This window comes from Onychomys torridus, chromosome 16, assembly GCF_903995425.1.
Source record: "Onychomys torridus chromosome 16, mOncTor1.1, whole genome shotgun sequence".
Taxonomy (NCBI): domain Eukaryota; kingdom Metazoa; phylum Chordata; class Mammalia; order Rodentia; family Cricetidae; genus Onychomys; species Onychomys torridus.
The window spans coordinates 2897514-2910181 of NC_050458.1; the positions used below are offsets into that span (position 1 = coordinate 2897514).

The following is a 12668-nucleotide window of genomic DNA, read 5'->3' on the forward strand; positions in this document are numbered from 1 at the left end:
GTTTAGATTATTAATTTTTGTAAAATGTCACGCAGTTTTATTAGTGGTACATATTCTACTGTTTAAGAATGAGCTTAAATAGCAGATGTGCAGTACTAATAATTGTCCAAGCAGGATATAATAGAAAAAAATGATATGATTGATGATTGATCATGATGCTCACTTATTGCTTCCCTAATGATTTGTGGACTGAAGACCTGTAAGTTCATAATTTATATAATTGGAGTGAATATACCCTGCTAACTGATGCTTGAATTCTATAATTATGCTAGCTAAATTCTTACATATCAGCCTGTAGATATGTATGATTACATATGTTTTAAATCTTATGTTGTTAACAGTTCTCCTGTGTTGTTTTTCTGTACTTCCCTATCAGTATATATTTAAGTGAAAAGTTAAGGGTATAGTACAATGAATTTTACAAAATTAACCCCATCTATTTACGTAACTGCTCTAGAAACACAAAACATTATTAGTTTAGAAATCCTCATTGTGCTTCCTTCAGATTATTCATATTTCTGGCTTCAAGGATAGCCATTATCCTTACCTTATAACATCTGAGAATACTTTGAGTGTTTGAATGCTTGTTTCTACTGTTTATTTGTTTTTGAAATAAGGTCTCATTGTCTAGCCTTAGATAGCCTGGGACTTGCTATGTAGATCTGACCGATCTTGAACTCATAGAGATCTATCTGCCTATGCCTCATGAGTGCTGAGATTAAAGGCATGTGCTACCAAGCTTGGTTTGAGTTCTCATAAATGGAATTATACGGCATTTGCTCTTTTTATGTTTGTGGGATTGTTCTTACTGATGTGTAGGCTCCTTTGTGTGGCTATAATCTCCTTAGCCGTTTACTTTCCGTGACGGTTTGGTGAACTTTTAGTTCTCTTGCCGTTTTCATGGCGAACACTAGCTTAAATGTTTACACTCCCCACTCTCAGCAGATACTTCCAAACTGCATGTGTGAGTGGCTGAACCTTTTACTCCGATGAGTACGAAACTTTCAGTTGCTTTTGATCAGATTATAAACTGCTACCAAATTTTTATGATCCACAGGCAGAAATGGTCTTTACGTCTTAGAAACAGTTAAAAAATTTCATTTTGTACATATTAAAATTATATGAAATTTTAAATGTGAATGTCTCTAAGTATGTGTGTTTGAACCCAAGGCCTCATGCATTCTAGGCTACATCAAGTTCCACGAATACGGATTTGTTGAAGCCCACATGATTGTTCATTGTCTTGGACTGCTTTTGTGCTCCAGTGGTATATCTGAGTAATTGTGACATGATCTGGCCCATCAAGCCTAATATTTATTTACAGCATGACACTACATATAGAGTTTACTGACCTTCCCTCCTATATGCCTATCAAAATCCAGTCATTTCCATCTTGTAGATTTTAACCGTTCTAGTGGGTGTTCTGTTATAATTATGTTATCATAATGTCTACCTTTTTATATACTGTTTGTGTTTGAAGAAGTCACATTTTGGGTAAGGTGAATAAGTTAGCCAAACTCTGTTTTCTCTTAATTATTTCTAAGGGGTTTTACATTTAAAAAATATACCCATTTTTGGGGCCTGGAGAGATTGCTCAGAATTAAAAGCATTTGCTGCTGTTTCATTGAACTCAGATTCTATTCCCATCACCCATATGGCAGCTCACAACCACATGTAACCCCAGTTTCAGGGGATCTGACAACCTCTTCTGGCCTCTCTGGGTACCACTCCCATCTGTGCTGCACAGATGTTCATGCATGCAAAACATATTGACACCATATAAACACACATGTAAAGGCATCCTGAAGGACATCTGTCTTGGTGGGTATGTCTGTCTCCATCTGTACATAGCTTTGTGTATCTGTCTGTGGCAAATAGTTTTTTCTAGTTTGTGTTTTATCTTTGTACCTTTAATTTTAATGGTATTTTAATGTTCAGAAAATGGGTATTATTTTAATGAAATTATGAGCTCCTGAAAAGAAATATCAAAATAAAATATTTAATTTCTATATACCTAGGACTTATACATTTATATTATCTAGTAATTTGTATTATAGTCTAGAGTAACTAGATTTTAACTATTTTATGCCTGTTTCATTGTTGAAGAATTGCCCTTAAAAATCATGGAGCTGATTAATTCAGTTTTTAGTCGGTTAAGAAAATGAACTCATTTAAAATACTCTTCATTGAATTTTTGTCATTTCCATTTTAGAAAGTAAGGATGGAAAGGAAGCAGTAGTGAACTCCGAGGAAGTGGCTGCTTTGGAGGAATACATCCCTACGCGGCATACAAGTGTCACTCTGCTCAAATGCACGTGCACGATTTTCATGGCGGAATTCAATTTGCTAGACCATTTGCTTCCTGTCATCGTGGGAGGAAAGGTGCATTTGTTGTTCATGACCTGTGTTCTCTGGTGCATGCATTATTAAAGTGTATCTGCTTATATTTTTCCCCTTACGGAGTAAACTCAATATAACTATAGCTGTTGGTTTTTGGAAGCTGACATTAAATAAAAAACTCTCAATAAATCAGTTCAGGCTCTATAAAGAAATGCTGAAGAGTATGGCTTCTAGAAACGCGAGAGCATATGCTGCTGTGTGACCTCAGACAGTCGCTTTGCCACTTTAACTCTGGCTTTTCTCTTCTTGGTTTTATATTAAACTGTTGTTAATTTAGGAGTTAAGAAATCAAAAATTCTGCTGAATTATTTTTATTTCTTTTAAAAAATACTATATTTACTTTCTCTCTCTCTCTCTCTCTCTCTCTCTCTCTCTCTCTCTCTCTCTCTGCACCCTGTATACCTTGGCACACTTTGGGAGGTTGGAAGATAACCTGTGGGAGTCAGTTTTTGCCGTCTACCATGTGGGTACCAGGGACTGACATCAGGTCTTTAGGTTTAGAGGCAAGTGCCCTTACCTACTGAGTCCCTCACCTGCCCTTTATTTCTTTATTTACACAATGAAGGCAAAAATCAATATTGCTGTTAACTTCTCAAAGGATCAAGTGACTTCAGTCATGTGTGGAAGAGCATATATTTGTCCTTCACTGCAGCTAAGTGTTTTATAGGTCCACAGCTGTACTCCAGGAGTGGTATTTAGAAAGCCCTAATGTCTTACTTGAATGAGAGAAGCCAATAATCTAAAGAACTCATCTTTCTCCTATTCAGGGCTGGAACTGGACGGTTTCAGAACTAACACACTTCTATTTGTTCTTACTGATATGTCACCCTTACAAAGGCTCAAAGGAAAGAAGCCAGTGAAGGGTCCTGCACCCTCTTCTGAGCTCTGCAGGCGTAGACACACACCCATTCCCAGATACACATGCAGGCGAGACACTCCTATGCATGAAAAAAACCTAAAATAACCTTAAGACAAAATCCAAGGAAGAACTTTGGCTCCTACAAGGAACAGAGATGGAGTGCACAACCACTTGCACTAAGAAACCACACGAATAAGAAGAGAGAGGAGTAGAGCAGCCAGAGTTGAAGGACCTAGAGCTGGGCATTTCACAAAAGCGTAATTCAAAATGGAGAACCAAGAAAAAAATTCGGGACAACTTTTGCCAGTAAACTCTTAGGGTTTATTAAGATATTGGGATTTTTGAATATGGACTTCAATCCTAGTAGCATCAAGGAAAAAAATTAAGGTAAAGAATATTAACAGAAATTGAGCCAGGCATACTGTTTACATGCTTTAATTCTAGCACTTGGGAGGCAGAGGCAGACAGGTCTCTGTGATTTTGAGGCCAACCTGGTCTACATAACAAGTTCCAAGATTCTATAGAGAGACTCTGTTTTTGTTTTTTGTTTTTGTTTTTGTTTTTAAAGGAAAGAAAAAAAAAAGAATATTATCAGAAATAAAGGGATCCACTCCAGAATGTTACATGTGTCTGTTTAAAGACTGAGGGACATACACAGTTCCTATAGATGTTTAGTCAAAGTGGGTATTTTGTATGATTCCATTACACGGAGTTTAAGAAGACCAAACTGATGTACAATGATAAGTGAGGACGCTGTTTTCTGCAGTGGTGGTGTCAGCCTTCTGGAGTTTTTAAATGGGCAGGAGTTCTACAGATTGTGCTTCAAAGTTCAGATTAGTGTGGTTCATTTTAGTTTTTTTTTTCCCCCCAAACTAATTTAGAAAGTAAAACAAAGCAATAACTACTTAGTTTCACAATTACTGCTGATGTAAACAGTGAGGGTAGTATGTTCAGTCAATTTTAACCATATGTCTGTGTGATATTACTGACTTTTGAGTTAGAGAAACAGTTTGTAAATAGATTGTCTCAAGACAAAGGAGGTCTTGGTTTCCTTTATTGAAAGCCAGAACCAGGACATTTTGAGAGTTCCAGGAAAGGCAGGGTACTTCTCATTAGGGTCCATTCTCTTTCAAGCCTATCTGTGCCAATTTGTGAGCACACTGCCACTGCCAAAGCCTCCTGGAGATACAGGACTTTCCTTCCTTTAGCATTTGTATCCCTTTAAAATTTTTTATTTTTTATTTTTTTTATTTTTAGGTTTTTAAAGGCAGGGGTTTCTCTATGTAACTTTGGAGCCTGTCCTAGAACTCACTCTGTAGACCATGCTGGCCTCGAACTCACAGAGATCGGCCTGCCTCTGCCTCTCGAGTGCTGGGATTACAGGCGTGCGCCACCACTGTTTCGGTCATATTTTTGCTTCGTGTATACTTTATTATGTCTTGTACAATGTTTGGTGTGATCCTTTCCCGTTTAGAGTGGTTAAGGAAATAAGGAGTGTTAATGCTCCTTCCGTTGATTGAAAAATAGAAATCGTTAGCTAAAAGAGCAAGAATAATTTTACCTAAAATGCATTCTTTAAAAGTTGAGGCATACTTAAAATATCTAGAAGACATTTGTATTTTGTTATTGCATGAGAGTACTAACAAAGGCATCTCTAGAGGGTTTCTCTCTGTGAAATAGAAGGGTCTGAAGTTTGTTTACAGAGATAGATGTAGATCAGTCATTGTTATGCTCAGATTAATACCATTACTTTCCAGAACTCAAGTAACTTCATGAATGCCACGAACTTCCAGTCACTTCGACCTTTGCCATCGATTCAGATATTGGTGGATAAAATTAATTTGGAACATTCTGTTCCTATGTATGCTGAACAGCTGGTGCGTGTAGTCAGCAGCCTTACTCAGCCTTCTGATAATCTTCTGCATTATTGCTATGTCCACTGCTACCTGAAGGTATGAAAAGAGAATTTTCCTGTTTGTTATTATCACTTTAGGAATATCAAATGAATTGCTTATGAAATCTTTGTTCTTAAGGTTGTAATTTTATATATTTCATAAGGTAAGATTTAGACACTGCTTCACTATAATTAAAATGTTTGTATTTTAAATTTCTTTGAATTCCAAGAAATTAGTAGTTTGATATTTGTAAGGCAATTGTGATTTTACAGTTTTAAAGATTTAAAAATATCACCCACAATGAGTTTTGTAAGCAGTATAACAAAATGTTTAATATGGGTGCTTTTTTAAACAAACTCATGATACTTGGAAAGAATCATTAATATAGGCATAGTGCTTCTTAACACTTTAACATACTTTTAGTTTCTTCTTCCTGTACTTACAGTAATTCTTGATATAAAGGAAACATCTTATTTGTTTAGTGAGTGTGTGTGCAGGCAGGCATGCATGTATGCATGTGAGTACACACCCTTGTCCTTGTGGCTCTGAAGCTGAGGTTGATATTAGATGTCTTCTTTGATCACTCTGAACATGATTTCTTGACAGTGGGTCTCCACTGTACTTGCAGTTCATGGATTGGCTGACCAGTGAACCCGCTGGCTGAGGTTACAGGCATGTGTCACTGTGACTGGCTTTTATCCATGGGTTCTAGGGACCAAAGTCAGATCTTTACACTTGTGCAGCAAACCATCTCCCCAGTCCTTCTACCTCAAACTTAAAAACTATTTGAAGTATTGTTGTAGGGTCAATGAGATGGCTCAGTGGGTAAAGGTGCTTGCTTCCAAGCTTGCCACGTATATGAGCACATGTGGGGTGAAAGGACCACTTGGGTGAAAAATACTTCCTCTAAATGGGTTTCAGGTATTGAACTCAGCTTCTTAGGCTTGGTGGTGCTTAAAAAAATTCTTAGTTATGTATGTATAATGTAAAACAGATATAACAATAAAGATAATACTTTTATATCTCTTCAGATTAATTTTAAGTGTAAAGTATTGAAATGTAACTGTTATCAAACCATTTCAAACCGAAGAACATGTTTTGTAGGAACTTCATTTGAGAAGTGGAACAGATGGTAACATATTTATTGTGCAGCTGTTAGTAGTGACTCCCATCCTTGCTTACTCTACTCTGAACATTTGATTATGCTCTGTTGTTCTTAGGTGTTCGGTTTCCAGGCAGGACTGACATCTTTGAATCACAGTGGATCTTACTGCTTACCTGTACCAATTATTCCCTCTTTCAGCACTGCCCTTTATGGGAAACTTCTGAAGCTCCCCACTCTCTGGTAAGTAAGTACTTGTTGAACTTTGTGATTTATGTTCATTTTTATTTTATAATTTCTGGATGGAAAAACTGCAAACATTTCTATCTTATGCTCATGTCTAGCTTTATACAAAACTTTAGAAAACAATTGAAATTTTTTTTTTTATTGAGACCTAATGTGGAATAATCTTTTTGTACACTGTGAAGAAGTGTCACTCTGATTGGTTTAATAAAAACCTGAACAGCCAATAGCTAGGCAGGATTTCCAGGCATAGAGGATGCTGGGAAGAACAAGGGAGAGTCACCAGGAGACACAGAGGGAGCGAGATATTCTGGAGGACAGGTAAAGCCATGAGCCATGTGGCAATACATAGATTAATAGAAATGGGTTAATTAAAGTTGTAAGAGCTATTTAGTAATAAGCCTGAGCTATTGGCTGAGCATTTATAATTAATAAGAAGTTTCCATGTGGTTATTTGGGAACTGGCTGGCAAGAAAAAAAAGTCAGCCTACAACCTAAGAAATGAAAACCTTTTTTTTTAATTAATGTAATTTTTAAAGTGATTCTTTGGAAATTTCACATCATGCAGCCCAGCCCTACTCATTTTCTAATATTTCCACGTCTGCTATCTACCCTTGTACTTCTCCCCACAAAAGAAAATTAAAAATAAGAAGGAAAATAATAACAAAAAAAGAGAAAAAAATTATCACTCCACTCCTCTGATTATTCCCATCTCTCTATCACATAGCCATTTGTTGTAGTGGTCTTGGGAGCTGCTGTGTGTCATGCACAATAACCTTTTTGTCCAAACATCTCTACTTGCAAATGTTCATTGTAATGAACTGTTGGTCTGGTTCAAGGCCTCTGGCTTCTGGCACACCATCAACACAGGACCCTAACCAAAACTTGTCTGAGACATCTTGCTGGTGCCCCAGTCATGGAGATCCTGTGGCTGTGATTCCAGTAGGTCATAGATGGGGTAGTTGTTGGGATGGGCCAACTCAAAGCCCTAGATGTGGGTTTGGATGGTAGCAGAGTTGGTCAGTCTGGGCCTCCACCAGGACCAGTCCCCTCGGTGGGGCCAGGCCTTCCTCGTGCAGGGCCCCTTCTCCCATTGTTCTGGCTGGCAAGTGGGAGGACAGCTTCCCAGGCCACGGGCACCTGTGCACAGCTCTCCTGCATCTGTGACGCTACTGTGCAGTTCTGCTGAGGGGCGGGACCAGGTTTCCATTGCCCAGGCCACAGGGGATAGATGGTAACTCGGGCCATGGACTTCATTAGAGACCCTGGCAGCAGTAGGGCCACTGACTCAGACATGGCCCTGGCCTGCAACTCGCCCCTGATGTGTCACCATGGATCTTCTTTTCTAAAATACAGTTTGAAAGTGAAATTAGTAAGGTTCACCTTTTCAAAGACATTTGCCTATTAATCCAGAAAGTTGATAAAAGGACATATTATAATTAACTCTTGGAATGTATCCTGTGAAATAAAGCCATTTGAAAGTTGCTCTTAATACCTCTGGTAGGTTTATTTTAGTAAATGTAATTTTCCTCACATGTCATTTATTATGCTATGCACAGATGGATTTCACTTTATATACACGGCGTATTCCATTTGAATCTAATGCAGTTTATATTTTGATGTGTTAAGAAGTGGGGGTGGGCATAATAGTGCATACTTTAATCCCAGCACTCAGGAGACAGAGGCAGGTGAGTTTTTGTGAATTTGAGACCAGTTTACATAGCAAGATGTATGACAGCTAGGGCTACATAGTGAATAGGGAGACACTGTTTCAAGGAAAAACAAAACAAAACAAAACAAAAACCCCACAGGATTTTTTTTTTTTTTTTTTTTTTTTTGTAGCATCAATTTTGGTATCATTTTTTACTAAGTGCTTCAGAAAACTGTTATCTCAATTTTGTTATTTTATTTACTCTAAAAACCACAATGAAATATTTAGTTTCTTTGTAAGAAAGCCTTCTGTGTTGACATTTTCTGGATAGACACTAACAGGCACCTGCATGTTCCAGAAGTTTAACATCCCAGTATTTGACTTTGCAAATTTTGCCTTTGCCTTTGACTCGGGTAGATTCTTGTGTTTTGCCCTTAGGACATCTTGATTCCTTTAGCATTTTAGGAACACAATTTATATTTTGGTCTCTATTAGTTACTTTTCGTGTTGCTGACCCAATGCCTAATGGAAGCAACTTAAGTGGGGAAGGACTTTTTGGTTTATACTTTGAAGCTGTGTAATCAATCATGTTGGGGAAAGCATGGTGCCAGGAGCAGGAGACTGCCAGCCACATTCTCTCCACAGTCAGGAAGCAGGGGCCACTCCTGTGACCACCTCTTCCAGCACAGCTCTATCTACCTCCCAAAGGTCACAGCCTTTCCAGACAGTATCACCAACAGGAAGCAGGTGTTCAAAAACATGAGCACACCGGGTCCTTTAGCATTCAGACCACAGTATGGTCTGAATTATGTAGCTTTACCAGCACCTCTCCTACCTCCAAGACCACATACTACCATGGAGAGTAAGTAGCAAAGTCTCTAAAGCCCCATACGGTCCTGACATCCCTCTTGAATCAACCTCTTTCTTAGCTCTCTTGTGAACATGCTTCTCTTTGACCTGATGAACTGGGCAGCAAATATTTTCTCTCTCATATCCTGTTCTCTCAGGAATGCCTGTCCTTTCTTCTGAGGATTTCTAGGTCTTGATATTAATGAAGACCTCAGCCTGCAATCACCAAGTGTTCCTAATGGCTCATATGAGACAGCCAGTCAAAGACTGATTAACTTCGTATTGCCTTAGTCTGTATAGCTTTTGTTTAATGGAGGAATGAGGGAGTAGTGTATTAATTTCCTTGTTTCTAAGGCATTCATACTTATTCCATTTACCTCCATGTTACATAGTCTCACAAACCAGGTTCTAAGTGTCTCTTTCCCCAATTCAAGCAATCCAGTTACAAGGTATTCTCTGATTACCATAGTTTCCTGTAGTAGGACATTTTTGAGGCCCCCATCTGCTAGCTACATTATGGATTTTCTTTTCTTTATTATTAATTGTTGCAAATGAGGGCTATCTTCTATCTCTTACTATGTTTCCTTTCATTCACTGATTTTTATTGTGAATTTCAAGGTGTTGGATCCCAGCAAAGGCTCTGTACCAGTCTTAACTTGTGTGATCTCTTTTCCTTATATCTGGCCAAGCTGTGAAATATAGTAAGCCAATACCTCTATCTCCTCCTTTGGTTGTTGGTTGTTTTTGCTGTTTTGGGGGGCCTGCCGAAGCTTGCTTGCTTATTCATTCATTCATTCATTCATTTATTTATTTAAAGATTTATTTATTTATTATGTATACAGTGTTCTGCCTTCATGCCAGAAGAGGGCACCAGATCTCATTACAGATGGTTGTTAGCCACCATGTGGTTGCTAGGAATTGAACTCATGACCTCAGGAAGAACAGCCAGTGCTCTTAACTGCTGAGCCATCTCTCTAGCCCAGCTTATTCTTTATAATAAATGCCCAACCTTAGCTTCCTTTTTTTCTAGCCAGCTTTTCTTAACTTTAAATTATCCCATCTATCTTTGGCTTCGGGGCTTTTTTCTTTCTCTATTCCTATATACCTTTTCTTTTCTTACTCCATGTCTGGCTGTGTAGTTGGCCCCTTGATTCCTCCTTCTCCTTCTTCTTGCTCCTTTCTATTTATTCTCTCTGCCTGCCAGCCCCGCCCATCCTTTCTTCTGCCTTGTATTGGCCATTCAGCTCTTTATTAGACCATCAGGTGTTTTAGACAGGCACAGTAACACAGCTTCACAGAGTTAAACAAATGCAACATAAATAAAAGCAACACACTTTAATATTCTACAACATCCTCTTTTTCTGCCAAATTGGAGCCTGATGTGGAGGATGGCATCTTCCTGTCTTTTTTTTCTGTTGTGTTTTATGCCTTACATAGACACCCATTTTTATGGGCAGTCAGCTTGATCTCAGCTATATGTCTTAATGTCTACAACAAATGCCACTCAATAGACACCAAAGCTTTTTTATGACATTGTCCGATAGGTGCGACTTCTTTGAGGATTGCTGTATATTCTTAGTTCATCAGTTGTTTTGGAGGTATCTTCTACTCATGAGGTAGATTACACTTTTTGTGACTGGAATAAGAACAGCACACATCGGCTCACATTTTTGAATGCATAGTCACCAGGGAGTAGCACTATTTGAGAAGGATTAGGAGGTTGGCCCTGTTGGAGTAGGTATGACCTTGTTGGAGGAAATGTGGCCAACTGTGAGTGGGCCTTGAGGTTCCAGAAGCCCATGCTAGGCCAGGTCTTGCTCACTCTCTCTGCCTGTGAATCAGGATATAGCTCTCAACTACTTCTCTAGCACCATTATCTGCCTACATGATGCCATCATGATTATGGATTACCCCCTGAAACTGTAAGCAAGCCTTCAATTAAATGTTTTCTCTTTTAAGAGTTGCTTTGGTTATGGTATCTCTTCACAGCAATAGAGCATTGACTTAAAACACCGTTCATCAGAGGCATGCCATCTCATACCTTGAGGAGTAAGATGACCTCCCTAAGGATACTCTACTATGAGATACCTCAGCTAAGGTTGCATATCTTATCATGAATCACAGTGAACTGTCAATACACCAAGTATATATTACCCTGTATCATATGGAAGAAGGTAGCCATATCTGAATTGCTTCTTCTTACATTTCTTCCTTGAACTGATCAGCCCCAGGTTGGTGTCTCAGCCATTGCAGGCTACATATATACATGTAACCAACCTACCTAACTCATCTTTGTCTTTATTGGTCCCTGTTAAGAAACTTATGCTGTGGAGCAATCCTTTTCTATACTATGACTATGTATTACTCTCATTGGTTAATAAAAATTTGATAGATTGGTGGCTGGCTGGGTAGGAAGTTAGGCAGGAACACCAAACTAGAATGATGGGTAGAAGGAGGGCGGAGTCAAGGGAGACACCAGCCAGCTGTCCAGGAAGCAAGACATGCTAGAGGACAAGTAAAGCCATGAACCACATGGCAATACATAGATTAATAGAAATGGGTTAATTTAAATGTAAGAGTTAGCTAGTAACAAGCCTGAGTGTAGGTGGAGTTTTCTCCAGTCCTGCCTGGCCCATGGTCGAGAAAAAATCTCTCTCACCCACCATTCCTGCAGCTGCTCAGACCCAACCAAGTAAATATACAGAGACTTATATTGCTTACAAACTGTATGGCTGTGGCAGGCTTCTTGTTATCTAGTTCTTCTATCCTAAATTAACCCATTTCTATTAATCTATACCTTGCCACATAGCTTGTGACTTACCAGTATCTTACAGGTTGATACTCATGGCGGCAGCTGGCAGCTTCTCCTCACTCAGCCTTCCTGTTCTTAGAATTCTCTTCTCTGCTTGTCCCGCCTATACTTCCTGCCAGGCAACTGGCCAATCAGCATTTTATTTATGCAGAGCAATATCCACAGCAGGTTGAGCATTTATAATTCATATTCAGCCTCTGAGTTGGTTATTTGGGACCCAGTGGTCAGGACAGGATACATCTGCTTACAAACTTACCTTTGTTAACTTGATTGGAGAAAAGTGAATAAACATGTCTTTACCCAATATAGGGCACTGATGACAGGCTCAAAGAAAGTAGTCCATCTTTGCTCTGCTTAGTAAACTAGTAAGTTTATTGGGGTTGTTTATGGAACCTGAATAATGACATGGCAAAGCCTACATCCTTGGAGCTCCTGGTAATTTGCAGGCATCTCAGCTGATTGGAGTGCCTCCCTCCCCAGCAGTTCTTAGAGCTCAGCTGATTGGAGTGCCTCCCTCCCCAGCAGTTCTTACTGTGGATGTTGTAACATTCTGAAGTGCTTTGGGCTGTAAGTTTTATTTATTTCCTGAGTTTTATGAGGTGATTTGTTTCCAGGAAGGATTGCTTAAATTCAAGGAAAATGGCTATGCAACACAGCTGAAATTTCCATAGTTAAAAAAGGAATATTTAAATAAGGTTTAGTAATATGTAGATCTTAATGAAATTCATGTAAAATAGGTCTACAGGTATCTGAAGGAAAATATCCAGTTTAAATACTTTTGAATATATTCAACATCAAAAATTATATTTATTTGCCTGTGCTTTGTAGTTTTGCAAATAAGACCATTCCCCATAATT

The 12668-nt window shown here is 38.7% G+C and overlaps 1 protein-coding gene across 6 annotated transcripts in view; it reads left to right on the plus strand.

The window, feature by feature from the left end:
* The window catches only part of Vps13b (vacuolar protein sorting 13 homolog B), a 553125-nt gene that overhangs the window by 67565 nt on the left and 472892 nt on the right, over window positions 1-12668 (plus strand). For all 6 annotated transcript variants that reach the window (XM_036207944.1, XM_036207941.1, XM_036207943.1 and 3 more), the window contains exons 14-16: window positions 2213-2382; window positions 5017-5211; window positions 6375-6499. In XM_036207944.1, the coding sequence (XP_036063837.1) occupies window positions 2213-2382; window positions 5017-5211; window positions 6375-6499 (490 nt within the window). The remainder of the gene's footprint in view (window positions 1-2212; window positions 2383-5016; window positions 5212-6374; window positions 6500-12668) is intronic.